We start from the raw sequence: 27244 nt of genomic DNA, 5'->3' as shown, positions 1-27244 counted from the left end.
TCCACCCTTCCCAGCTGCAGCCCGGGAGCGGGGCGGGGGGGTGTGTGTCCCAGCGTGAAGGACCCATGCGGTGGGGGGGTGCCCCAAGGAGGGGCTCCCGGGGCAGGCGCCACCACGCATGGACGGACGATGCGCCTGGGAGCCTCAGCAGCAGCCCCCAGCATCCACCGCAGCGCCCAGGCCCACACTGGCCCCCCGCAGCTACCCCCACAGCCCCAGCCGGGCCCCAGGCCTGACACTTGGGCGGGACACTGGCCAGACCACACCCTGTTCCAGTTCCTGCCCCGCACCCACCTGACCCGGGACCACCCCCCAGGCAGCTGAGGGCAGGGGGAGCCGACGACCAGGAGCCCGCGGCGGCCGCCCTGGGTCCAGCTTCTGGGGAAGAGGCAGGATGGGGGTGGGCACTGCGCAGGCTCCAGGGCTGGGACGGGCCACGGTCCAGCAGGGCTCACCGGGCCACGAGCACTCGGTGGGCAAAGGTGGGGGGCACAGGCTGCTGGGCAGGGGGCTTCCTCCCACGTGGGCTCATCCCCTCCCCAGACTCCGGGCCCCCGGGAGGAGCCAGCTCCAGGGCCTCACCCCTGCCAGCCCACAGCCCGAGCGTGGGGAACAGTGCTGGGGGTGGGCGCACAGGCCCGGGCCACGACACCGAGGGGGCTTTGTCCCTGGTGCCAAGTGCCCCTCTGGCTCCCCCCGCCCCCGTCCTGACTGCTTTGTGAGCCCCGCTTCCGGCCCGGACAGCAGCGCTCCTGTGGCGAGGGAGGGCCCCAGGCCCCGGGCCAGATGGAGCTCCCTGACCCACCGTAGCCCGGGAGCTGCCCGAGCCTGGGGACCCACGGCTGGACCCCAGGACACGATGACGCTGGTGGACGCAGAGCCCGGGGTGCCAGTCCCGGGACCCATACCTGAGGGGAGACCAGCAGAGGGCGCTGGGCCCAGCAGCCACGATCCTGCGCTGGACGCACCGTGTCCATCCGTGGCCGTGGGCGCTCGGGGCACACGTATGCACTCGCACGCACCCCGAGGCGCCACCCTCCACGCGTCCTTAGCTGGAGCCTGCCCACCCCTCAGCCACGTGCCTACCCTGGGGTCCTGCACAGAGCAGGAGCTCATCACCTGTGACCCCGCACACCACCCAGCTCACTGTCGCTTTGTGCCAGGGGCTTGTGTGGGGACGACCAGGGAGGTGGGACGGGGACATGCTCAGGCCCCTGCACTGCCTGGGCCCCACCCCGGGCAGCATCTACCAACACAGGACACCTGTCTCCTACCTGTGGGGCGGGGGCGTCTTGGGCCACCACGTGAGCGCTCCAGAAGGGGCCAGGAGGGCAGAGTGTCCCCCGCCAACATGTCAAAACACCCAACACCGTCCTAATTACACTGGCTCTGCGGGGGCTCCCAAAACAAAGGGCAGCTCAGTCCCTACGTAACGCAGACTCAGGACGAGCAATTACAGGAGATGGGCCCGGCAACCCCGAAGCCTCTAGAACCGTCGGCCAAGGGACAAGCTCCCACCCGGAGGGCGGCCCGGGCACACCTTGTGCTCCTCTGAGGACCGTCATCCTGGGATGCCCGGTTGCGGGCTGGCAGGCTGACCATCGGCCCTGGGCTTCCCCGAACCCCCCACCCCAAGCTCCTGGCCTCGGGGGCAGCAGGCGGCTGGGTCAGTGACCGAGACCCTCACGCCACTGCCGCACACACGGGTGCTCCACACCGTGCGTCCTCAGGAGAGAGCCGTGGGCTAGGGGGCTGGCCCTGGGCGACCCCTCTGCGACCGCAGCCCAGACGCCCCCACACGCGACCCTGCTGCTGCAGCCTGGCTGGCGGCGCCCATGCTGGGAGGGCCCGTCCCAGGACGTGAAGGGCCAGCAGCAGCCAGGGCCTGGAGTGCACACATCCCACGCAAATCACACAGGACCCGGGGCCACACCTGCTGTCACGGCAGGGCCGACGGCAACGTGGTGGCCAGAGAAGGGGTGCACGGACGGAGGACCCACGATAGCCTCGGTCAGTTGTCAGACTGATGGGAGAAAGGCCCCTCGTCGGCAGTGGACGGCGACCCGGAGATGGGGCTCGGTGCCAGGTAGGCTCCGGTGGACAAGGAGACCCATGACACCGCGAGCCGAGCCAGGGGCACAGCTGGGACACCGCCACGGCACAGCACTGAGCCGGCAGGGACGGGGCGGCCACAACCCACCCGACAAACGCAGCCCTTCCCCGGACACCGCGCGGGTCGAGGAGCCCCCCCTGCCGCCAGGGGCCCCCAGGCCAGGCTCAGAGGGCATGTGCTCCCCCCAACGCCTCACTTTCACGTCCCGGTCCTGCAGCCATCTGGGGCACCCTGGGGGCGCTGCCTCGGCTCTGACGAGCACCACTCGGTGCAACCATGGACAAAGGGCCCAGGGGTAGGGGACAGCGCAGGACAGCGGTGCGGGCAGGGAAGCGGGGGAGGACCCTGCGCACGTCCCTCACGCGGGAAGGCCGGCCTGGAACAAGCCTGGACCCCTCGCCTCAGGACGCGTGCCTCACACAGGACACTGCACGGGCTGCGCTGCGGCCACTCGGGAGGGTTTATTAGAGGACGTACGGGAACGATGGTGCGGCCCGCCTCCCGCGGGGGCAGACCCTGCCCTCCGCGTCGCCCCGGCCAGATTTCTGCGGGCTGCCCGGGAGCCACGGGAGAGCCGGGACCCGGACCGTGGGCAGCACGTGGCCTTGCAGGGCGGGCGCCCACGCGAGCCAGCAGCACCACCCCCGCGCCCACCCGAGGTGCTGTCTTGGCGCCACGGCTGGTTTCTGGGGTCACACAAGGAGGCGTGAGGGCAGAGTGCACACACGGGCCGCTGCTGGCACCGGGGCGCGGCGCGCCTACCAGTCCTGGTTGTCCCAGCCCTCGTCAACCGGCACGGCCGGCGGCGCAGCCTTCTTGGCGGTCTTGGCTCTGCCCTCCCCGCCGCCCCCCCATGCCTCCCCGAGGTCGCTGTGGTCGCTGTTCTTATTGTTGGACGCGGAGCCCGAGCCCCACACATCCCAGCTGTCCGAGCTCCTCTTCTCGGCCGAGGCGTCTGCGCACGTCCAGCTGTCGCTGCTCGGGGACCTGTGGCCCTTGGCAGGGTCCGTGCTCCCGAAGCTCTCCCAGAAGCTCTGGTCCACGGTGCGGTTCTGGGGGTGGTCCCCACCGCTGTTCTGGTAGCTCTGGCCCTCCAGGGGCCTGGGGGAGACAGGAGGACGCTGAACGACAGCCCGAGCCACCAGGCCGTCCCTCGGGGTCCCGCCCCCAGGCCACGATGCCCACAGGAGCACGGAGCCCGCCGGAAGCTTCTGGGTGGGCCTCCTGCCAGCCAGGCCCGGCTCCATCAGTCCCACCCCAAAAGGAGCGTGTTGTGAAGGAAAATGTACAAGGCTGGTTTTCTGCAGCGACTAACGGAACAGCGCAGCCCTGAGCGCGCTGTCGAGCCTGACGGGCCCCGCTGAGCAGTGGCCCCCACCACGGCCAGCTCCCAGCCCCTACCCTGCAGCTGGAGTAGGGGAGCCCTAGCCAGATCGGGGTTCCAGCACACAGGTGTGGACAATGAGGGCAGGGACAGGGTTGCTGCGGGGCCCCTGCCGGCCCCACCAGCCCAAGATGGGAGACAGTGGGATCAGCGCTGGCGCCTCTCGTCTCTAGGCCCGAGCGGCAGGTGTAGCCACAAGGTCAGTATCTCTAGGGTTCTGGGAGCCGCCCCTGGGGGTGACAGGCCTGTCCGCCAGCGGGGATGCCGAATGCCTCTCAGAGACCTTGTGGGAAGGAACCCAGGGCACGAGGGCATGGATGGGGGACCAGCATACCTGTCCAACGTGTCCTCCGCTCTCCCAGAAAAAAAGGTGGTGACGTCCCGCCATCCTCTACTGCCGACCCCCTGGACCTGGAAGGGGACGGGAGGTGGCTGCTCAGGGTGGGTCCTCACAACGCACACATGGTCCCGCTCAAGGTCCCGGCAAAGCTTAGAGACCCGAGCAGAACAGCCGGGCTCAGGCCCGAGGCCTTCGTATGCTCCTCCCGACAGGAACGGTCCAGGGGACGCCCGGTGTGCACACAGTGGTGGCGGCGGGAGGCCCTAGTGCTCAGCTCGAGGAAACAGCATGCAAGCAAAGCCCCTGCGGCAGGCTGGGGAGGGGGGCCATGCACACCCCAACCCGCCTAGAAGACGGCGGGGCCCCGGCCCGTCAGATGGCACTCACCGGGGCAGGGCAGCGGCGGCACAACGAAGGCAGAAGGAAAAGAAGCAAGTTAGCAGACCTGACAGGGCCCCCCACCAAGCTGTGTCCACATTCCTCGGGCAGCCGGCACCGGAGCGCTCAGCTGAGCCGCCTCACCGCCCAGCGGGCACCTGGCGGGCACCCAGGCTGCGGGAGCGTGTGGGGCGCGGAGGGCCCTCCTGCTCTTGGCCAAGGCGCCCTGGAATGTGGAGACTGGCTTCCAGCTGTGCCCAAGCTCCAGGGCTTGCCCTACCTTGGACGCCAACTGAGAGACCCCACTGGACACATCATCAAAAATCTTTCCCTCTTTCACCTGCGTGGGTTAAAACACTGCCATCAGCCCAGGGGCACAGAGCCCATCGTCGCCGTCTCTGACCAAGGACAGTGCACGCCGGAAAGAGCCGTGGCGGCAGCTGTGTGCGACGTCTCCCCCGGGCAGCCCCCTCCCCACGCGTGAAGGGGCCGGGGCCACCGACTGTGCCCAGGCTGCTGTAACGCGGCATCCTCCCGGGGGGCCTCTGGGTCAGCCACAATGTCCTGCGGACAGGTCGGCACCGCCCCCGGGCCCCAGCCTGCTGGGGGGGCTCCCTGGCCGTCAGCCACCTCCGCGCTGCCCACCCAGCCCACCCTGAGGAACGGAGCGCAAGGCTGGGCCTCACAGAGCCCAGGGATGGGGGCCCAATGGACGGAGTTGGAACTGCTGGACAAAGCCCCCCAGCACCCGCTGCTCCCCTGGAATGAGGGCCTCAGGGGGTGGACAAGGGACACCGGGCGTCGGGGGCGTTACCTTCTCCTGCGCAGGTTTGAGAACGTTCTCGTTCAGGCTGTGGCCCAGCTCCGAAGCCTGTTTGATGAGAGGCAAGTCAGGTGAGCTCGGGCAGCGTGTCACCCAGGACACTGGTCGGCACAGTGGCCACGAGCCCAGCACCCAGGAGGCCCCCACCCCACTGTCATGGCAGCTGCGGCGCCCGAGGCAGCTGCACGGAAGTGGCCCGCAGGCACCGTGGCGGTGGGGCGGCCAGAGACCACTGCCCCAGCCCTCCGCGCTCTGGAGGGAAGAGGCCCAGAGTGGCAGCAAGGCCTCGGGAGTCCGTCCCACACAGCGGCCACCTGTGGGTCTTCCCATCAGAGCCACGCAGTCCCATCCCCAGGACGGCCCACGTGCTGCAGCAGGTCACATGCTACCCCTCAGCTGGAGTGCAGGCAGGTGCACCTCTGGTCACTGGATGAGGTTGAAGCCCACCTGCCCTCCAGCGGCCACCTGACCCAGAGGGAAGGGGACAGAGCCAGAGGATGAGCCAAGGTGGGTGGGGCGGCAGCGGGACGATGGGGCAGCTAAGAGGGAGAGCACCAAGCAGCAGCAGCCTCGAGGCACAGGGCAAGCGCACAGCGTCAGCACCTCACCGCTGCGATGACACCCCCTCTGCGTACTTAGCAGGAAGTGATGAGGTCATGAAATGAAAATCCTGCCAAGCAGCTCCCGGCACCCCAACAGGAGCAGTGCCCCTGGCCCCGGCCCCAGCAGGTTGGTGAGAAGCTCCGAGGGCGAGCACACGTAAGCAAGGACACACACAGGCCACGGTCCAGGAACGCTCAGGGCAAAGCATGTGGGCAGCACAGAGAACGGGGGAGGCATGCACGAGAACGGACGTGGCGCCTTACCAGCTCGGGCTGCTGCTTGGTGCCCCAAAACTTTACCCAGATAGCAAGGGAGCGGGTTGGGGCGGGGAGGGGGGGAGAGGGAGAGAGTGAGAGGCAGAGTGCGCACGAGCAACAAGGAAGCACCTCCAGACACCTTAATCAGCCTCACGTTCTGGTTGCGTCACCCCAGCGGGCGTCCTCAAGAGTGCCCTCGGTGCCCACCTACTGCCACCGACCCTCGCTGCTTTCTACTCTGAGGTACAACTTCCAGAACCACGTGAGCAAGTCAGGAACCCCAAAGCGGGCGCACCACGCACGGAGAGCGACTGCCCTCCCTCCTGGGACAGCCTGCAGGGCTGCTGCCTCCGGCCCGAGTCCTAACCCCCACACCGGGGGACAGGCAGTCCAGCGTCCTGGCACCACCTGGGGACTGCAGGGCCACCAACCAAGATTGGAAAAAAAAGACAAATACCAACCACCCCAAACCACCACTCACAGTGAGAAACTAACGGGGAACCGAGGTATTTCCGCAGAACCCAGACCCACCGCCCCAAGGAGGGGCTGCCCCATGGCCCACGGCCCTCGGCCCTACCAGGCTTCCCTCCCCCCCGCGGGCAGGAACCACACAGGAGCCGTCCCTCCGGCCGGGTGCCCAGGCAAGGATGGACAGGGGACCCTGGCCTTGCCCCGCAGGCCCCGACAGACGCAGCCTCCCACCCCACCTGCTAAACCCGCAGGCGCCGGGGCACAAGTCCGAGAGCACAGGCCTGAGCTGCAGAAACGTCCCCTCTCCAAGCACAGGGCCCGATGACGGCAGCCTGGGCAGCGTCCAGACGCCAACCAGACGTCACACTAGAAATTTTAGCAACACAAAACGCAGAAGCTTCCTTTGTTACCTTCTGACTTGCTTGAGATCCGAATTTGGTTGCCTGGAAAGAGACACAGGATTTCCAGCTCGCCTGTCCTGACGCCCGGCCCCAGGCTGCGCTTCCCACCCTCGACAAATGCCCGGTCCAGGCCTGTCCCGTCAGCCACGCCCCCAGGGGCCCAGCAAAGCTGCCCACTAGGCCAGGCCCGGAGGGAGGGAGGCCGTCGGGAGGGGCAAGCCCGCAGCACACAGGCCGGGGGGAGCAGGCCCATGGCAGGGGCGGCCCCCCCAGCCCCGGCATCTATGGGTGTTCCTGAGGCCCAGACCGTGCACCTACTTGGCGCCCAGTGCGGCCCCGTCCCACAGCTCCCCGCAGCACCCCCACCCCCAACCACGTTCACTACAAAGAAGGAAAAGGCCTGGCCAGGCGTTCCAGCTGGAAGGCACCTGGACCTCCCGGCTGTAGCCCTCCAGAGGCCACGAGCCAAAGCTGCAGTGCCACAGGGCCTGCTGCCCCTCGAGGCTCCTCCCGGGCCGGACAGGGGAGGATGCAGGGCACATGCACCCACGGGCAGCACAGTGTCCGTGGGGCCTTCGTCCCAGCCCAGGACCAGCCCTGTGGCTCCTGCGGGTCACGCGACGGCAGGCACCGTCTGGCCCACGGTCTCCTGGCTCTCGGAACATTCCTGTCCCGGTCCTGCGTGCCACGCAGCCCCTCGACCCTGCCCTGGGCTCTCCGTCCTCCAGGGCACCTTCCTTATCAAGGCCACACCTGCCAGACCCCCCAGTACCCCCCAGGGTGATGGCCCCAAAAGGTTTCTGGCCTGTTCCTTTCTAAGCCCAAGGCCACTGTCCACCTGCGTGTCCTGACAAAATCCCCAACCCTCCCGCGCTTGGGCGGAGGAGCAGGCAGGGCTGAGAGGAAAGTCAGACGAACCCTGCTCTGTGCCCAGCAACAGGCGCTGGAGGGCTGGCGGGACCCCTCTGCCCGCAGGGCTCACGACATGCGGTGCCTTGGCATGGCACCCCTTCCAGAGCCGGCTGGCCTCTGCACACAGCTCACCCTGATGGGCGGGTGGGTGGGTGCCTGCTGCTAAAGCAGCCAACGGCGGGCCCTGAGACTGGCCGTGGCCTCGGGGACCCGAGAGCATGCCTGGGGGCCGGGAACGCCCCCCACTCCTCGTGGAGTGCCCTGCAGACCCTTCTCTGCCCCCAGACCCCAGACAGCACCGCCTGTGAGGGGCCGGCGGGAGGAGCGCTGGGGCGGGTACTCACACCCTCCTTAGCAGCTGAAGCAAACTTGCTCGCTCCAGTGGTAAAACTGCTCCAGCCCTGCAAGGAAGCAAGAGGGGCCACGTCGAGGTTCCACAGCGGCGGCCCAGCAGGCTGTCGGCCACGCCACCCACTGCTCAGCACAGAGCCGATGGACTCTGCACCCAGCTCCGCAGGGAGGCCACCTCCGGGAGGCCCTGCGCACGGCCGCAGCCCCGCTTCCCGGGTGGAGCGGGCATTCCTGCCGCAGCACCACGCACCCCACCCTGGCCCCCCTGTGCCAGGCTGGTGGGCAGAGCGCTGGGATCCATGTGCCCGGTGCGCTCGCGGGAGAGCAGGGCCCGGCAGGTGCCCCAGCAGAAGCTGCGCTTTGGATGACGCGCCAGCGGACTGGAAACGCTTCCCCTAACAGCAGCTACACCCACTGGGACCAGAAGGAAGGCGGCGAGCCGGTCGCACAGACAACCTCACTGAGGGAGGGGAGGCGTGCGTGGATGGTGGGGCTGCGGGGCACAGGGTGCAGGGCAGGGGACGGTCCTCACCGAGCACAGGGACGACACGGCGCTGCTGAGGAAGTCCTCTTCCCTCTTCGGGGGTGGCACCGTGTTCCCGAACCCCACGTAGCGGTTCTCCTGGGCCCTGACAGGAACACGAAAGGCAGCACCCTGCTGCCCAAGGGGCTCGAGGCAGGAGGCGCCCAGACCCGGGAAGGATGAGGTCCGCAGCGAGGCGGGCACACAGGGCAGGCTCTCCTCTGCTCCCCGGAGAAGACCCTCCTGCTGCATTTGGGCAGGGAGCCCGGCGTGACCCGGCAGCCCGCTAGTGCAAGAAGCGTCAAATGACTTCCTCGGACAGCCCCGGGGACAAACACGCATCCACAGGTCCACAGGTCAGCTTGCTTCCAAGAAGGAAAAGCATTCTTTTTCCCTTAACTGAGGTTTTCCCTCCACTCACACTCTTCAGACCCGGGCTGGCCCTGGGATGCCACAGTCAGCGGCGCACGGCCTGCACGCAGGACCCCAGCCCCGAGGGACCCAGAGTCCCCAAGCCACCAAGCCCCCTGCTGCCCACGCCTCACCCCTGATAGGAGCCAAGGTCGTCGTTAAGCCAGTCTTCAAAAGCCTTGTCTGAGGACGAGGTCGAGTTCTGCGGGTGGCCAGAAGCTCTGAGAGGGAGGATCAAAGGGCAGTGAGGTCAACGGAGGACAGGAATGCGCAGGGACCGTGCGGAGCTCCAGGACGTGCTGTCACGTCCCCCAGCAAGGAGCACCTAAGGCCAGCTGGCCTCCACCTCCGAAAGGCGGCTCACTGGCCGCGGCGGGCAACAGCAAGCGGACACGCTCCGGCCCAGAGAGGACCCCACGGGCCCCTGGCCGCTGCTCCAGGCCTGCCCACGCTGGTGGGGGGCAGCACAGAGGCCGGAGAGCCGGGTGCTGAAGCGGGCATGTCAGCAGCGGCCCACCGAGCTCCCACGAGATGCATGGTGCGGGCATGGGGTGGGGGTCCCGGGGCGCCCATGGTGCAAACACGGAGCCTTCCCTGACCGGTCACTGCAGATCACCAGCCTCTGACACTTGAGAGGACGCAGGACGTCTGCCGTGGGGATCGACCTGTCCACACCACACCTGCGCTCCGGGGGCTGGGTAGTGCTCGGGAGGACAAAGGATGGAACCACCACCCAGCAGGGACGTTTCCTACAGAAACTTGCGGTCATGGGTTCGAATCTGAAAGCACTGTCCCAACGGGCTATGGAGAAGTGCGGAGCTGCCCCCTTGGCCCTAGACACAGCTTACCGGGGCGCTTTTACTGAAAACCCCTATCGCTAAGACAACCTATGAAGCTGTTTTCCCACTGACTCCTGGGAGTAGCTCACAACGGGAGCCGTTCCCACAACAGCACAGGGGCCCCAAGCTACGGCTAAGATCGGGGCTGGGCCCAGAACAGCCGGGACCCAGACGAGAGGCCAGAGGAGTAGCTACCGGTGAGCAGCGGACAGCAGTGTCTTGGGCTGGGGTGGGGTCCAGTTCTGGGCAGGCGAGGACTCCAGACACCATTCTCTGCCCTCAGCCAGGGTGGCTACCTGCCAGGGGACACAGGGATTCGAAAGCCGGGACCGTCAGGACTGATCGGCGAGGTCACCCACTCTAGCCCATCCTGCTCGCTGTCCTTCCAGGCTCAGCGGGCACGGGCCAGGGTCTCTGTCACATGTCAACACGGGGACGGGGTCTCGGTACGGAGGGGCCAGCACACGATGCTCCCCCGGAGGGCAGGGAGAAAGGCCCATCCTCTCCCCGGCTAACTACACACCGCCTGCCTCCCCCGGGGTGGGACAAGACAGCCCACACGTCCTGTCCGTGCCCAGCAGTCCCAGACTGTGCGCGGCCCCCGCAGGCGTGGCAGAGCCCACAGGAGGACGCCAGCTCCCAGAGCCACCCAAACCGCCAATGGGCGGAGCCTCAGCACCACTGGCTGGCGGGTCCTACCTTGTCCCTGAAGAGGGCCGCGGCCTTGCTGTTGTACTTGTCCTGCAGGGACCAGCAGGGGTCATAGTCCTCCTGAGACTCCAGGAACTCCCGGAATTTCGCATTCCCTCCAGCTTTCATCTTCTCAAGCTCCACGTCCTTCCACTTGTCCATGGTCACCGAGCGCACGAAGCTAGAAACCAGAGCACCAACCTACTTATCAGCACTGGGTGTCCAGGAGCCCCCACCCCAGCCAGGTCGTGAACCCGACGCATGAGCTTCCCGTGACAGAAGCACCTGGCCGTGACACCTCTGAGGGCAGAGCTGGCAAGGCAGCACGTGCTACCCCGTCACCCTGCAGCCCACAGCAGGCCCTGACCGCGGCTCAGGATCCCTGCGGAGCCCAAAAGGCACGAGGGGCAGGGCACTGACCTGAGGTGCACGCCAAGCCCGCGGTGCTTCCCCGAGCACTCCAGGCAGATCCAGATGCCGTAGGTCACACTCACCCACTGAGGGTTGAATGCACCACACTCAAAACACACCTGCAGGAAGAGCCACATGCAACTCACCCAGGCATTTGGGGCAGGGCCCAGAGCCCCAGAGACCCGACAGGTGGCCCCAAGAAGGAGCAGAGGAGAGGCTGGCCCAAGCCTAACAGCAGCAGGGAGAGCTCTGAGGCTACAAGCAACTTCCGGGAGGTTTGCTAAACCTCAAAGCATCAAAGCAAAGCAGAGACGCTTACGTTGTTTTCATCTTGCACCCTGACTTCTTTCAGGACTTTCCTGGTTCTTGGGCTGGCCATGATGCTGCAGAGAAGAAAAACAAAATTTTGGAACTTACAAGTAGGTTACTTTACAAGAAAACCCATTGGTGCAAAAACACGACAACACATAGATAGCTTCAGAGAAATCCCACTAAGCTGCTGGAAGCTATGAGGTAGCGTCACTGCTTACTACAGGCAGCATCAGGGAACTACTCATGGGACGAATCTGTCCTCTACACACTGGAGAAAAACCCAGAGCAGTCTGGATGTTTCCAGGCCAAACACAATGCAATTACCAAGAATAACGTAATTATCGGTGTCCACTTTGCCTAACCGACACGAACCGCCAACACTACAGATTTACAAAATGTCCCTCCCACCTTGTGATGCAGCCCACAGCAAGGGCCGACCTCTACATAACGTACAGACTGGCTGCTAAACCGGGCGCCCACCTGAAGGGCCAACGTATCAGACTCGGGCCAGCAACCTTCGAGGACAGGGAACCGCAGGTTCTCTGCGCGCGGCACCTTCCTTCCCCTCCCCAGCCTGTGGCGTGGGGCCGAAGTGCTCCCCGTGACCAGGAGGTGTGCAGAGGTTGGCCTGCGGGTCTACAGGTGGGTCCTCCATGGGGCCCCCGTGGAGGGTGGAAGTGACCGACAGCATGACCACAGCAGGGCACACCTGCCACCATGCCTCACAAGGACACGCTGGGGCACAAGAGCCACGTAACTCAGGCTGAAGACAAAAACTGTTTCTCTTTATAAATCTCCCAGCTCCGGCAAAACCCAAGTTCAAGCAACAGCGCACTGGACTCATGACCAGGAAGACCGACGTAGATTCAAGCTGGAGAACGCGCACGGGAGCCCGCAGGGTGCTGGATGCAGAGCGACCCCACGGTCCTGCACGCACCACCTGGCCCTGGGCCTCAGGCCACCTCTCCCACCACCAACACACAACTGTGCGGGGGCCTCTCTGAAGCTCGCCCTTCTCTCACTTGTGAATGGCGCCTGTGAGCTGTTGCCCTAATTCACGGCAGCACGCACCCGCCGGGGACCCCGCCAGCACCCTGGAAGTGGCACGGATCCGACACCCACACGGCTGCTGGACATTTCAGGCAGCCGCTCTGCTGCCCTGCTGCACAGCCAGCCTCCCCGCCGACGGCGGAGCTGGAGCTTTCCACGGACACGCAGCCTCAACAAGCCAGGAGATCCTGCGCCGTCCCTCACCCGTCATCTCAGTCCGCGGGAACAAGTCACGGGTGGCAGCCCTGACTCTGCACAGCCACGCTTTCTAAACCTAGACGGTCGGGACTCCCGTGGTTGTCAGCGCCCACCTGGAAGCCAGCTGAAGACGACAGATGCGCTTATCTTCCCATAACTGACAAACGAGACCCGAGGTGCAGCTCCGACTCCTCTGCACTCCGCAGTTTTCTGTGCTACGCAGACCGCCTACCGACGCCGAGGGCACAATCCCGAGTACGGGCGCCTGGCCGGACTCCTTTAAGTGAACGACTTTTGTCGCCGCCGCACAGGAGCTGCACGGGGGGCGTCCCCAGGTACACCCACACTTGGGGCCATCCTGCCGGATCTGAACTCACAAAGCCCTCTGCACACGTCCGTCTCATGGTGACCACCGGAGAGCCCTCTGCGGGCTGCTGCACGGGGCTGACACGCGAACCTGCCCCATCGGGTCTCCATGCCCAGCCCCTGGTCCGTCCAGAGAACTGTGCCTTTCCTCAGAGGTTCACATCCTGGTCGAAAGGGGCACCAAGCAAAGGAGAGCCAGAACTGGGTTGAATGTGCCCTGAATTTCTAATTGTGTAAAATAAAATCAGGCAGAGCCAAAGTCTGCAGAACTAGCGGCAGGTGACCTGTGAACAGGAAATGACCTGGATTGAAAATGAACTCTCCTCGGTGACCAGTTTTGATGGGCGTGACCTTCAACTCCCTGAAACGCTAACTTGGATCCGTGAAATGCGTCCTAATTTTCAAAACCGCAAACACGGTTTATCTCAAGAAACCATCCAAGGATTCTTTAGTGCCTGAAACCAAGGTGGTAAAAGGTGGCTCCCTGCAAGTGGCCGTAACTTCAGGGAACGCTGACCAAGTGAGGTCACTTCCTCGGGTCCGCCCTGTAAGAGCTGCAGAACCCGGTCCTGGGGTTGGGACTCTGTCCGCATCTGAGATTCAAAGGGATGACCGGGGGGGGGGGGGGCACCGCCGGGTCCCGCGATCATCGGGGGCACCGCTCTGTCCCCGGGATGACCCGCGGGCTGGGTCCCAGGATGACTTGGGGGCACCGCTGGGTCCCAGGATGACCGGGAGGCACTGTTTGGTCCCTGGGATGACCAATGGGCACCGCTGGGTCCCCAGGGATGTCTGGCGGGCTGGGTCCCAGGATGACCGTGGGGGGAGGGGGCACTGCTGGGTCCCAGGATGACCGTGGGGGGAGGGGGCACTGCTGGGTCCCAGGATGACGGGGGAGGCGGGGGCACCGCCGGGTCCCGCGATCATCGGGGGCACCGCTCCGTCCCCGGGATGACCCGCGGGCTGGGTCCCAGGATGACCGGGGGCACCGCTGGGTCCCGGGGCTCCTCCCAGAGACCGGCCGAAGCACTCAGCACAGCCGCTGTCGGAGCAGCGAGCACCAGGCGGAGGCCCCGCGGCCCGGGCACGGCGCGCAGGAGCGTGGGGCCGGCCCTCCGCGGGCGCCGCAGCCTCCGGCGGGGCGCGCACCCCACGGGGCCCGGGGAGGACCGTCCACGCGCGGGGCGAGCAGCGCGGGTCCCCGGGCCGCCTCCCCGCACCCGCCGGGCGGAGGAGCCTGGGCTCCGGCCCCGGGGCCGTCCGTGCGGGAGCGGGGCCGGGCGGGCTGCGGGGGCGCTCCCGAGGCGGGGCCCGGGCGGGGGCGAAGGGCCGCGCGCCTACCGGGGGGTCCGGGCTCGATCCCGCGCGCCGGGGTCCGCCGGGGTCCGCCGGGTCCGTCGGGTCCGCGGTCGGGCGCGCCGCAGGCTGCTCCGGGGACGCGCGCCCGCCGCCCGCCCCGCCGCCACCCGCTTCCGGCTACGTTGCGCCTCGCGGGGCATCACGGGAAGCCGGGGAGGGGCGGGGCGGGGCGGGACTTCCGCCTCCGTCCCCGAGCGGCAGCGCGGCCCCGCCCCCGTCGCCATGGGAACGCGGGGCGGCGTCGCGGACCGCGGGGCTGGAGCGGGGCGGGGGCCGGGCTCAGGGTCCCGCCGGGGCCGCGGGAGGCCCGCCCACAGCGGCGGACACGGAAGCGCAGCGGGCGGTGCAGCGGGAGCAGGACGGCCGCAGGCGGGGGGGACCCGCCTGGGAGGGACCGAGCCCCGGGCCGTGCCCGGACCCGCCGAGACCCCCGCCCTTGGGGCCGCCGTGGGGGCGGGACCGGGGTCGCGAGGCCCAGAGCGGCGGAGCCTGTTAGAAGAGCTGGTCCCGGGACGAGGGGACCCGCAAATGATTTTCGGTTTGCTTTGCACTCGGTGCTTTTTTGTGGATTTTGGAAGGATCACGTGTAACGTTTTTATTAAGGTGTAAGCACAGTCTGTGAGATGTCCAGGGCCATGACCTGACGGATGCACCCCCGGGCGGCCACCGCCATCGGGTCACCATTAGGGACCAATGGGTCGCAGCAGCCACCGTAGGCGCTGGGTCCTCACCTCTTAGCTCGCCAGTGTAGGCATCTGTAAATAAACGCAGTGTGTCCTCCCAGTGGCTCGCTCCGCTGGCTTAACCAAGACCCCCTGGCCGCGGGGTCCGTCCCAGGCCTGGCACAGAAGGGCCACCTACCGGGTCGTCCACTCAGCCGGCGTTTGGGGACTCATCCTTGTTGTAGCAGCCGCCACTGCTCCTTTGCGTCGCTGAACAGTATTCCACTGAGTGCAGCCCCCTCGTTTGTCATTCACCTGCTGGACACTGGAGTCAGTTTTAAGTTTTCCATATTACGAATAAAGATGCTTTCAAATTCACCTACCAGCTTTTTTGAGGGCATATTTTCAATTTTTCTCGCGTAGTCCCCTAGAAGGAAAATTGCTGGGATATGGGTGGGTGTCCTTTGAACTTTCCACAAAGTTGCCAGTCTTCTGGGTGTGTGTGTGTGTGTGTGTGTGTGTACCATTTATTTTTCCACCCACAGTAAGACGGTTGCTCCACTGCAGCCTCTGTGGGCCCACGGTGGGGTCGCAGCATCTCCCTTGGTTGTTGGCTGACAGCTGCCCCGGTGCTCATCCTCCCAGCACTCCCCACCTGCCTGTGCTGGCTTGAGCACCAGCACCCTCCTGCCGCCAGAGGAAACCCTCAGGAAGGAGCCAGAAGCACTCACGGGAATGACGGGAATGACGGGCACACCAGTGTCTACACAGTGGCAATACGAGACTAGATTTCAGCACAAGAGCCTGGGGTCAGCAGTGTTGCCTCCCCAGGTTCAGACAGTGAGAGCCTTGTGCTGCATTTACAGTGGCCTCCTGGAGGAGGTGGGCTCTGAAGGCTGAGCGGATGCTGGCAGAGAGGAGGGGAGGGGAGGTGAGGGGAGCGGAGGCTGTCCTGGCAACGGCACAACTGGGACCAGCACTGGGCAGCAGCCAGAGCAGACAACCAGTGGAGGCTGAACGTTCAGTTTCCTGATCACAAAGCATGAAAGTCGATCACGATCACCCACTGCCCTAGGTTCCGGGAGGTCTGGGGCGAGGTTCATCCCCAGAGCAAGGGACACGTCCCGGAGCCAAGACCAGAGGGGGGGCCTTCCAAGGACAGGGCAACACACGGCAGCTCCTTCCTCCACCTCAAGGCTCTTGCAGTGTCCAGACGACAGGAGAAAGCGCTCGCTGAGCAGAGCAGAATCTGGGTGGTGAAGCTGTGAGTGCTGCAGAACGCGTAGCTACAAATTGGAAACATTCTATTACTCCATCTTTAAAATAAATTTTTTTTATTTATTCATGAGACAGGCAGAGGGAGAAGCAGGCTCCCTCTGGAGAGCCGGATGCAGGACTAGATCCCGGGACCCTGGGCTGAAGGCCGACAGACGCACACCCGCTGGGCCCCCAGGCGGCCCTTTATTACTCCACCTAAACTATTCAGACAATTTGCTTTTCTTTTAGAACCGCCGCCGGCAGTCCATTAATTTTCAGTTACAGTAATAGGATCCTGTCTGTGGTTACCTCGGGGCAGGGAAGCCCTGGGTGTCATAGGACGACGGGAACTCCTGGGAGCGAGCTGCAGGCCCGTGGGCGCCAGCCCGGCGCACAGGGTGAGCAGGGGCAGGAGTGCAGGTCGCTGTGAAGCGCAGCGGGAGCCGCGTCATCCCGCTACTTCGCCCCAGCCTCCGTTTCCCCAGTGCTGAAGAGAAGTCTGCAGTTAGTTCCCTTTCAGGCCAGGAGCCCACACTTCCCGACACTCTGCGGACGTCAGGTCCTGGGCTCGAAAGGCAGAGCCTGTTAAGCTGCACAACCACCGCGCATGCTCTGGTATGAACCCATTGCTCAGATTTTCCCGCGGTCCAAAGGGCAGTTTAGAGGGCCAAGGACCCAGCCTCTGTTACAGCCCCTCAGGGGAGAAGCCGGCGCGTGGAGCTGGGCAGCCACGCAGGCAAGCGGGCATGTGTTCGGGTCAGGACGCCCAGCACGAGTCTCAGCGGCCTTGTCTGGGCCCCAGGGCGGGGTCAGCTGGGTCCAGGGGGTCCGGCCAGCTGCCGGCAGCGGTGGCAGAGGCTGAGGAAACAGCTGGAGCTCCACCCGGCTAGTGAGGGCCGTGCGTGTGCACATGTGTAAGTGCACAGGTCTGTGAGCGTGTGTGGGTTTGCACATTTTTGCATCGTGCACTTATGTGCCTGTGATGTGTGTATTGCTGTGTGTGCTTGTGCGTGTAGGGCATGTGCCTTCAAGTGTGTGAGGTGCGTGTGCACACAGATGTGTACGCTTGTGCATATGTGTGCTTTTGGTGTCCATGTGTGCATGTGAGTGTGCACATGTGTGCACGGGTATCGCGTGTATGGGTCTGTGCCTGAAGGCTCCCTGGGCTCAGGCTCATCCGACTTAGTGTCGCGTGTGCAAAGCGGCAGCAGGTGCGGGTCTGGGGTGTCCCCGGGTAGAGCCATGACCAGCTTCTTTCAGAGGCAGGTCCTGCTGTGTCGCCTTTGCACAGTACAGAGGCTGAGACGATCCCGACCCCCGCGCCCGCCATGGCAGCAGCTCTGGGATGTGGTCCGGACAGCTCCGACCCCAGAGTCCCTGGGGGGCGGCCTCATTGGAACGTCCCCAGAGGAGCAAGGGTGCAGCCCCCACACGCGGGGGCACCCTAGCAGCGGCGCCCGGGGCTCCAGGGCGTGGGGAGAGTAAAGGCTGCGTTCCCTCCCAGCGCTTCTCCATGGCGCGTGCTTGGCCCAGACCCGGGGTCTGTGCGGCCCAAAGCCAGCACAGGCGCCAGCGGTTCCCTCGTGCTGTCGCCGGAGGTGGTATGGGGCCTCGCGTGCTCCCACTGAACGCCACACGCACCCCACGTGCTCCCCGATGCGCAATCACGCCATCCTGTGCACTCCCGTGCCAGCCCTTGGGCCGCGCACCTCCCGGGAAGCCCACTACCAGCCTCAAGGCTCAGCCAGCTTGGGGACGGCCAGGAGCCTCAGATGTCCCCGGAGCCCTCTGTCACCCTGGACTCTCGGTGTGGACTTGGCATTCCTGTCCTCCCCGGAACTTGGGCGCTGCCCTGGTGGCTGCCCTGCCCCTGCGTCCTGGGACTCAGGCCTTGCTCCCCGCGCTCCGCTCTCATTCCTCTGGGGCCTCCTCCCTGCCCTGCCCGGCTGCCTCGTGGTCTGGGAAGGCCAGTCCCGGTGGCTGGGGGTGAACTCCTAAGGCCCAGCTGCTGGGTCCCACTTTGCCGCCGAGATCACAACAGGTTCAAGCCACGGTGGGCGGGAACGGGCCGAGGCTGGGAGCCCATTTGCCGTGTGGCCGGGCAGTGGCCTCGCAGGGCTGGAAGGACCCGTCCCGCTGCCCCGGGGTGCCAGGCGAGGCCTCCTGGGTCCCAGGGTAGGCCCTCCAGAGCTGGCCACGGCCGCAAGTTTGGGGTGAACCGAACCAGCCTGGTTTTCCCAAAAAGACATACATTCAGACCTGGCTCCGTGGCACTTCGTGTCCTCTGCCTTTACAGCGGGACCTCATTCCTCCTAGCTGCGCGTCCGTGTATAATTTCTCTAGTGACCCCGTATTGTGCACTGGGGTTCTCGTCGCCGTTATTGCTTTGTGATTATTTTGCTTCATCTTCATGGTTTACTGGACATCTGTGTGCAGCGACCTCCCTGCTCGCGTATGTATCGTTACGGCATCGATCCCTGGAAGTGGAAGCACTGGGTACGTTCCGATTATCCCGCCGCTCCCAGAATCTCCGTACCAAGTGCCCTGCCGTGAGCACGCCTGTGTCCCGGGGCCCCTCCCTGCCGTGTTCCTCAGGCGCTCGCCCTGTCCTGCTATAAGCACGTACGCGTGGACACTGCTGCGTTGGTCTTCATTCCGTACTGGTGGCCGGGCCGACGACCGTGAGCGTCCCCTGCTGAGGACCTCCAGGTTTGTTCTCCACCACCAGGACCTCCCTGAAACGGCTTCGTCCTGCCTGGAGAGAAGACCGCGACACTGGTTGGGGTCCGCCCAGGCCCGGGCTGGCCCACCCCGTCTGACTCCCTGGCATTGCCATGACTCGCAGGATGAGCCTAAGCCCGAGGCAGAAGGAGACAGAACACGCGGCTGTGCTAATCTGAGAGGCTGTGCAGATGCTGTTCCTGAAAACCCGGAGCTACCATCCCACTCCCCCCCCCCACAGCTGAGCCGAGCGACACCTGTCCACGCTGGCTCAGGAGACACGGCTAAGAATGTGTGGAGACTGGGCCCGCTCCTCAGGTTGCAGGCCTGATGGCTCAGATCCCGGCGGAGAGTAAGGACCCCACACCTGCCTTAGCTCCTCCCATGCTTATTGTAGGAGTATTTCTAGATGTGAGTTGACAGACACGGAAAATCCAACTCCAAATGGCTTAACAACAAAGCCAAGCTATTGATTCATGCGCTGAAAAGCCCAATCGGCCGGGAACTGGCTTTCGGGCAAGGCTCGGTCCGACGGCTCAACCGTCCTGTCAGAACCGTGTCTGCCCTGCGGTTCCTTCTTTATCCTAAGGCCCCAGGATGCAGCTGCTAAGGCTGCAAGCTCCCTGGTTCACACCCAGCTTTGTACCAGCGTCCCGGGGATGCTGGCCTTGCCTCTGATTGGACTAGCTCGCGTCACATGTCTAACGCAAAGCTAAGCACAGGCCCAAAGGATGCTCTGTGCCAACTGTGGCATCTGAGCGCCACGCTCCGGCCCTGGGAGCCCGGGGGAGGTGCGTTCCCTGGGACCTGAAGGACACCCAAGCAGAAGTCGGAGGAGCTGGGGAGCCAGAGGGCAAGGCTGGAGAGCGACGAGTCCATGACCCCGCACCGCCATGCAGCCCGCTTCGGTGCCCTCTGGGGCCCGGGCCAGCTTTCCCCGGGGCCGAGGCTGAGGCAGGGTGTTGTGGCCCCCTTCTGTGTGGCAGGGTGCAGCACGACGCCAGGAGGTGACAGCCAGCGTGGTACAAATGCTGGTGACGGATGTGCGGGGCTCCGCCTGTCTTCTGTTTTCTCAAGGCCAGGCTGCTGCTCGATGGAAGACGGCCGGGGCAGGGGGACAGCTGCATCTCAGGAGAGGGGGGAGCTTGGCTGGGGTGGGGGAGGGGGTGTGGGTCCAGATGTGGGCGAGTCCAGTTTGGGGCACCCAGGGAGGCTGGAAGGGAGAGGACGTGCACGCTGGGGGACCCCCAGGAGACAGAGCCGCTAACTGACCCGCGCTGACCCCCAGCCAACAGGACCAGGACCAGTGAGGTGCCGATCAGCAGCACTAAATGAAGACCGGGGGCCCAGGGTGCTCCCCCCAGAGCTGCGCCAGTTGTCACAGAGGGAGCCTGCGAGGGGCAGATCCTCCTCCCGGGCGCCCTGTGCCGCTCCTCCCAGCTCCTAGATGCAGCGGTGAGGAGGCACATACAGAGCTCCTGCTGGAGCCACACCGGCCTGGAGTCAAATCCCACCTCTGCCATTTCACTCAGTTTCCCCATCTGTAAAACGGGGCACCATCTGGCCCTCCCTCTGTGGACCTTGTAGCATTAACAGAGATGGCGGAGGATGAGGGAGGGGGCAGGAGGGAGCCCCGCTGCAGCTCCTCAGTGCACGGAGGGGCCTCCCTGGGCCTCTCGTCACTCATCACCCCCGCACTGGGGGAGACAGAAGCAGGGGCTTCTCCCGGGGGCACGGGGGTTTCTTCCTTGAGCAAACAGAACTTAGGTGGGAAGAGCATGGCAGCTGCGGGGCACTCCGTGCTGCACAGCGAGGGGTGCCGGGGGTCATTCCTGTCCTCCCTGCAGCCCCTGACACTGGCTTGTGCTATTTGGGGAATCATGACCCCACGCCAGAGCCTGCTCTGCGAGAGACAGACGGAGAGACACAGACGAACGGAGACAGAGGGATAGGGGAGAAGGCCCGTGCAGAGGCGGAAGGCCGCTGACCTCAGGGGAGGACAGACAGGCCTGCAGACCTGCTTTCCTTCTCCTTGTGTTTTTCCTGTTTGTTTAATGAGCCACGTGCTTAAGAAAGAAACCCCAGCCCCCTGCCCCCGCCTTGCTTTTCCTCTTTGGTCGCTCAATGGCTGAGAGTAATGATGAGGCCCTGGGGGGACCGGCCGGCGCATCCTCTGGGCTCTCCTGGCCAGGAGGGCCTGGGAGCTGCAGGCCTGGGCTGCAGCAGCCCTGCGTCCAGGTCAGGGCACGTGAGGCCTGTGACAGCAGCCCCCCGCTCCAAACAGGCAGAGACAGCAGCTTGCTTCCTGTGCTCCCATCCGAGTGGCCGTGGGTGGCGGCTCGCCTCCCTGAGACTCCTCTTCCTCTTGTGAAACGCGAAGCATCACCTCCGGGGTTCCCGGAGAGCACGGTAGACGGAGCAGATGGTGGGGCACTGGGTCCCCAACTCATGAGTAAGTTGGTCAGTATGAGCCTATGCCAGCCCAGCTGCACCACCAGTGGCCTGTGACACTGTGACGATGGCACACAGTTGGGGGATCTGAGCTCCAGACTGGGGTTGGGTGGCCCGGAACCCACACCTGCCCGGGGGGCCAAGGGAGGAGCAACAGGAGCCCCAGCCTCTCCCGGGGCCATCGTGCGTGTCAGCAAACGCCCTCTCCAGGTTTGTTGGGAGTTTATGGTCCCCTCTTCCCAGAGGCTGAGAGCTGGCGGGCAGGGAGGCTCTGGCCAGGCCAGGGAGAGGCTGCACCAGGACCCAGGGGACTGCAAAGCGCCAGAATCGGAGGTCCTGCAGCTCCGGTCTGCCAATAAAACTGTCAGGGACACGGGCTAGGCCAGCCTGAGGTGCAGGGGACACAGGTGGGACAACAGAAGGCTCGGCCAGGACCGGGGCCAAGTCCCCACCATGCCTGGTGCCAGGGGATTGGCCTGGGCCGCCGGGACGGGAGGGGAAGCAGGGGTTTCCACGGCAAGAGCCCCCAGTCAGGTCAGCGCACGGGGCGGGGGGGGGGGGGTGGAGGAGGAGGTGAGCTGAGGTGGGGGGAGGAGCGTGTGCAAGGGCGCTTCCCAAATTAACAGCCACCCCGCTGGCGAGACGCCCCTCTGTGTGGGCTCACCTCTGTGATGCTGCCCGCCAGCGCCCGGAGCGACGCCCAGGAGCTGAGATGTGCTTCTGTCCGTGCGCCCCCATCTCTTGGGCAGAGACCCGCTGAAGGGGAGGGCAGGGGAGCCGGGCCAGCCGCAGAACCTGCCTGAAGCTCGGGGGCCGGGGGGGCAGGAAGGCCAGGGAGCCCAGGGCGCAGGCTCAGTGCACAGACCAGCAACTGCTGGCTGCAGGGGCCTCGCGGTCAGCTCAGGACCCACAGTCCCGGGTCAGCATCTGATGGGTCACGCTCGGCTGCCCCGGGTGTGAACCAGCCCAGGAGTTGGTACAAATGCTGGTGACGGCATTTGTATCAAGACTCAACCACCTGCTGGGCTGCACCGGCCCGCTGCCTGTTGCAAGCGGTTCTGGGGATCCGCCTCTGTTTCACCCAGTGTTGGTTGATAGAAATTTCTCCCAATTTCATCCAAAAACATTCGTGTGCATGGCAATCTCCATGGCTCTGGGTGAGTGGGGACATGAAATGTTTTGACAGTGGAGAGCTTCCTCCAGCCCGGGGTGAGCTGACCCCACGCAGGCGCCCAGGGGTGGGGGCTTTCCCTGTCGTTCTGGTGCGGGGAGGGCCAGGCTCTGCTGGCCGGGAGGGGCAGGGGTCCCAGACCCTCCATCCCGCCTCTCCAAGTGGAGCAGCTGAATAGTGGTCCCCAAAACGTGTCCCTAATGCCTGCAACCTGTGGTGTGACCTTTTCAGGAAAAAAGATCTTTGTAGATATGATTGAATTAGGAACCCGGATAGGAGACTGTCTAGGGTTAGCTGGGTGGGACCTAAATGGTGTCACTAGTATTCTTATAAGGGGACACGCAGGGCGGAGACACAGAGGAATGCCACCTGAGGACAGAGGTGGAGGGATACGGCCACAAGCCCGGGGCGCCTGGAGCCACGTGAGCTGGAACTGAGGGATGGTTCCCCACCCCAAGAGGGAGCACGACCCTCCCAACACCTTGATTTTGGACTTTCAGCCCCCAGATCTGTGTGAGAATGAACGTCAGTTGCTTTAAGCCTCCAAGTCTGTACACTGTAAATTGTCACAGCTGCCACAGCAAACACCACACCGGGTCTACGCAGGAAGAGGAAGAAAGAGCGCAGGTGGTCCTGGCTGGAAGAGCTCTGGTGTCCCGCAGTCCCCACCTGAGGCCTCCCCGGAGGAAGAAACAACCCCCGGAAGCCAGGGGCATCCCCCCCACAGTGGCTCCAGCCTGCCCTGCAGCCCCCAGCGCGGGGTTCCCCGACTTCTGTTGGCTGAGCCCGTGGGCAGCGTAGACACCCGCAGCCTGGTCCGGTGACTGCGTCCTCGGCGGGGGTGTCGGGCTCCCGCCTCGTCCCCCAGCCGCCAGCCCCCTGCACGGTCTGGAGCGAGGACTGCGGACAGCCCACCTGTGCCTTGGTTACGACTCACCACACCGCACTTTCCGGGGGCCCCCGAATGCGACTCGGGCGAGGCCCGTGGGGCCCTGACTGCCGTCTTCTCCTTTGGGCGCCTCCGCGCGGAGTGAGGCTTGGCATCCCTGCGCTTCCCAGAACCGTAGCGCTCAGCCCGAGGCACGTGAAGTGAGGTGCTCTGCAACCCGAGGTGGCCGGGTCCCAACACTGCACGGGGCTGCCCACAGTGTGACCTGGGCCTTCTTACCTCTGAAACGGGTGATTGCACCCTGGGGGTCCCACTGCCCTGCATAGCAGTGTGCACCCCACCATGGCAGGCGGCGTGGGCGTACGCACCCCACCAGTCCCTGCAGACTCCCCATGCCAGAGGTCCGCGTCGCAGCCGCTCTGGGGGCCCCCAGCCCCTCCACCAGGACTGGGACTTCTGCAGCAGGCGGTGGCCGCCAGCCCTGGCACCGCGTGGCGCCAGCAGGAGGAGCCTGGCCCGCTTCCATCCGACCTGGTGTTTGATTTCAGGAGGAAGAGCCGACCGTGGCTGTCTCGCTTCCTGTGACGTTTTCAACGTCCGCGCACGGCATGGGGCGCGTCAGAGCTGGATTCCTACTGATACCGAGGGCCACTCCGCTGTACGGATCTTTTAAAGATCTGCTCATCTGTCCGGGGGCACTTGGGTGTCTCCCCTTTGGGCCCTTGCAGATGACGCGGCTACACACAGGGTGAATGAGCGTCCTCGCGGCCACCCCTTTCCTGCTGCCGTAGGCCTCGGAGCGGAATTGCTGGTTCCTATGGTAACTTTACAGTCAACCTCGGGAGGAGCTTGCCAGACGGTTTTCCACGGCGTCGGGCGGCTGTTCGGCTCACAACCGCAGCGGCGTGTGCCAGGCTCTGCGCTTGGATTCCTGCCACCCTGGTGGGTGTGAAGGGGTGTCTCACGGTCGTCCTGACACACATTTCCCTTCCCAGGTGTTTAGCTGGTCTCCTGTGTGGGCCTCGGGCTGTCGGGCCTCTGGCTGCACCTGGGACGGCGACAGCCATCGCCCACACGTCCTGCTGCAGGTGGGACAATGCATCCGGGGGAGACATTCCGAGAAGCCAAGGAACCAAGGACTTGCCTGCTGTCAGGGGGTCACCGGATCTGCCATCCGGCCCCCAGGAGCGTGCATGGAGTTTCCCTTTGATAACCTCGAGACCACATTTCACAGCCGTGACGGCTGTCCCAGGGGACATTCGTGCGTGTCTGGAAACATTCCTGATGGCCATGACTGGTGTGAACGTCGTGGCACCTAGCGGGAAGAGCCCAGGCGTGCTGCTGGACCCCCATAGTGCCCAGGACCCCCACAGCACAGAGTCACTGTCTGCGGTGCTGGTTTTGAGGGGCCCCGTTGCATATAATCTTTTCCCACCTATTCTTTTCACTGAATAATTTTGTATGAACGTCTTCCTAGAAGTCCCCTCATTCTGTGTCCTCTAAAGGTCAGGACTTGCGGGGCACCTGGGAAGCTCAGCGGGTGAGCATCTGCCTTTGGCTCAGGGCGTGATCCCAGGTCAGGGGATCGAGTCCCACGTCGGGCTCGCCGCTGGGAGCCTGCTTCTCCCTCTGCCTGTGTCTCTGCCTCGCTCTCTGTGTCTCTCAGCAATAAATAAATAAAATATTTAAAAAAATAAAGGTCAAGACTTGCAAAGAAGATCAAAGACCTTGGGTGGTGAGTCCAAGCTTCCCAGGCGTAGTCTTGCCGCCAGAGAGCCCCCCACGCAGCCCAAAGCCTGCTGAATCATCCCGTCGGGAATTGGACTTCACATGGCTGGGGGGGCTTCAGAGGCCCCTCCTGGTCCCCGAGCGCAGCCCCACGAAGACTGACCTGTGTGATCTCCAGGGGCCTCCCTGGGCCCATCCTGCATGCTCCCTCCTTCCCATCTGCAAACACCCCCCATCTGGGAATACTCTCCCTTCCACCAAACCTTTCCTCCCAACTTCTCCTGTTTACTGGGGTCTGAGAGCTGCACCCCTCAGCAGAGCCTGCTTAGAGACCTGGTGTGGCTTTCCCCTCATTTGCTGGAGACCTCAGGAGAACTTGAGCTTGCTCTTCTGTTAAGTGGACCATGGGACTTCAACCAACATCAGACAGGTAAAAACCCGGGGTGGTTTGTAAATCCCACGAGTGGGGTCAGGAGTGAGGTCACCTCCGGAAACTGATTTCAGTTCAGCACCCTACAAAGGGGCTACTGACACTGGGGTGCTCCGAGCTCCTAGGAGCCTGTGGGGTGAGTGCTCTGCAGATGCCCCTTTGGCTGGAGGAGCTGCTCAGCCGTGGAAGGCCTTTCCTGTCACTGCCATCACCACGGGGCTGGCACCTCTGGCCCTGGACTGCTGAAGCCAAGGTCAGTGGCCCAAGGCTGAAGTGTCCCTTGCTGTGCCGCCCTGGAGGCGGACCCTCGTCCCCACACCCCCTTGTGCTCTGTTCAGGGACCTCTCTAGATGCTGACGAGGACCACTTCCCGGCTCCAAGCATGAGATTCACTTCCGGAGGACCCCTTGATCGTGGCCCCTATGACTGAGGGATAAAATCCAAGCCAGAATGTGTGCAAAGCCTCTGCATCGCACCTCACTTGCCTCCCGTCTCCCATCTGCCCCCCACCCTGCTGGGTCCCACCTGCACACCCAGGTGCAGGTCCCACCTGCATAGGGGGCTGTCCCCCAGCCCTCCCTCCAGCACAAGGGACCTAAGCCTCAAGGCTGCCTGCAATGCTGGGAGCTCCCCAGGGTCCCTACCCCTCAGGCCTGACCCTGCCCTGGCCCAGACACAGTGGGAACAGACTTGGTCTCTAAGGGTCCCCACATTCCCTGGGCTGGTGAGCTCTTGACAGACTATCCCATCTGTGCTCCTACCCTTGAGTCCTCCAACCGGGGAGGAGGACCTCTGCGTGCCTGGGGGATGGGGTGCCCCTGGGGCTCCAGGAGGGAGGATGCTGATGGGGGACACACTGAGGACCGGGCGCGGGGGGGCGGCGGGGGGCAGGCCCTGGAGGTGCCCAGCGGGAGGTTGTAGGCAGGGAGGGGGCTGCGGATTGTCTTCCGGCCCGTGGGCGAGCAGGCTCCCGGCGCCCGCTGTCCTGGGCCCCTGCGTGGCCGGCGCAGCTCCAAGCCCCGCCATCGCCCCTTTAAGAAGGGGTCCCGCGTCCCTGCCCAACCGGCACGAAGCCCCCAGACGGAGGGAGGGCGGGGCGGCGCTGGGCCGGGGCGGGGCGGGGGACCCGGGGCCGGGGGCGGGGCTGCGCGGGTGGGATGCCGGGCGGCGGCCCAGCATGCGGGGCGGGGATGGGGCGGGGGGCGGGGGTGGGGTGGGGGCGGGGCCGGGGCGGGGATGGGGGCGGGGCGGGGCCGGGGCCGGGGGGGCGGGGATGGGGTGGGGTGGGGGCGGGGCGGGGATGGGGCCGGGGGGGAGGGGATGGGGCTGGGGACGGGGTGGGATGGGGCCGGGGCGGGGCCGGGGGCGGGGATGGGGTGGGGACGGGGTGGGATGGGGCCGGGGCGGGGCCGGGGGCGGGGATGGGGTGGGGACGGGGATGGGGCCGGGGTCGGGACCGGGGTGGGGATGGGGCCGGGGCGGGGCCGGGGGCGGGGATGGGGCCGGGCCGGGCCGGGGCCTGCGCGGGTGGGATCTGCAGGAGGGCTGCCCTGTATGCGGGGCGGGTCCGGAGGCGGGGATGGGTCCGGGGCGGGTCCGGGGGCGGGTCCGGGGCCGGGGCTGCGCGGGTGGGCCCCGCGGGGCGGCTCCCCAGAGTGCGGGGCGGGGGCGGGGGCGGGTCCGCCTGGGGGGCGGGTCCGGGGACGGGGCCGGCGGGGGCGGCGGGGTCGCGCGTGGCGGGGG

General features: G+C 65.3%; 1 protein-coding gene across 6 annotated transcripts; it reads right to left on the bottom strand.

Annotated features, from left to right (window-relative positions):
- Positions 1-2555: 2555 nt before the first annotated feature.
- On the bottom strand, positions 2556-14304 carry ARFGAP1 (ARF GTPase activating protein 1). Of its 6 annotated transcripts, XM_072801718.1 has the most exons (14): positions 14175-14304; positions 11227-11290; positions 10917-11026; positions 10506-10677; positions 10002-10102; positions 9102-9188; positions 8566-8662; positions 8027-8083; positions 6780-6812; positions 5905-5934; positions 5030-5086; positions 4496-4555; positions 3832-3908; positions 2556-3214 (listed from the first exon to the last, which is right to left on the bottom strand). In XM_072801718.1, the coding sequence occupies exons 2-14, from the start codon at positions 11284-11286 to the stop codon at positions 2872-2874; spliced, it is 1284 nt and encodes a 427-aa protein (XP_072657819.1). In that variant the 5' UTR covers positions 11287-11290; positions 14175-14304; the 3' UTR covers positions 2556-2871. The 6 variants fall into 6 exon arrangements, with proteins under 6 accessions (XP_072657819.1, XP_072657820.1, XP_072657815.1 ...); XM_072801719.1 differs by lacking the exon at positions 5905-5934 and having other exon boundaries at positions 14175-14301; XM_072801714.1 differs by lacking the exons at positions 4496-4555; positions 14175-14304.
- Between the last annotated feature and the right edge of the window lie 12940 nt (positions 14305-27244).

The sequence above is a fragment of the Canis lupus genome, chromosome 26 (assembly GCF_048164855.1).
Source record: "Canis lupus baileyi chromosome 26, mCanLup2.hap1, whole genome shotgun sequence".
Taxonomy (NCBI): domain Eukaryota; kingdom Metazoa; phylum Chordata; class Mammalia; order Carnivora; family Canidae; genus Canis; species Canis lupus.
Note: the sequence above shows the minus strand (reverse complement) of the source record. Positions and strands in the feature narration are given on the sequence as shown.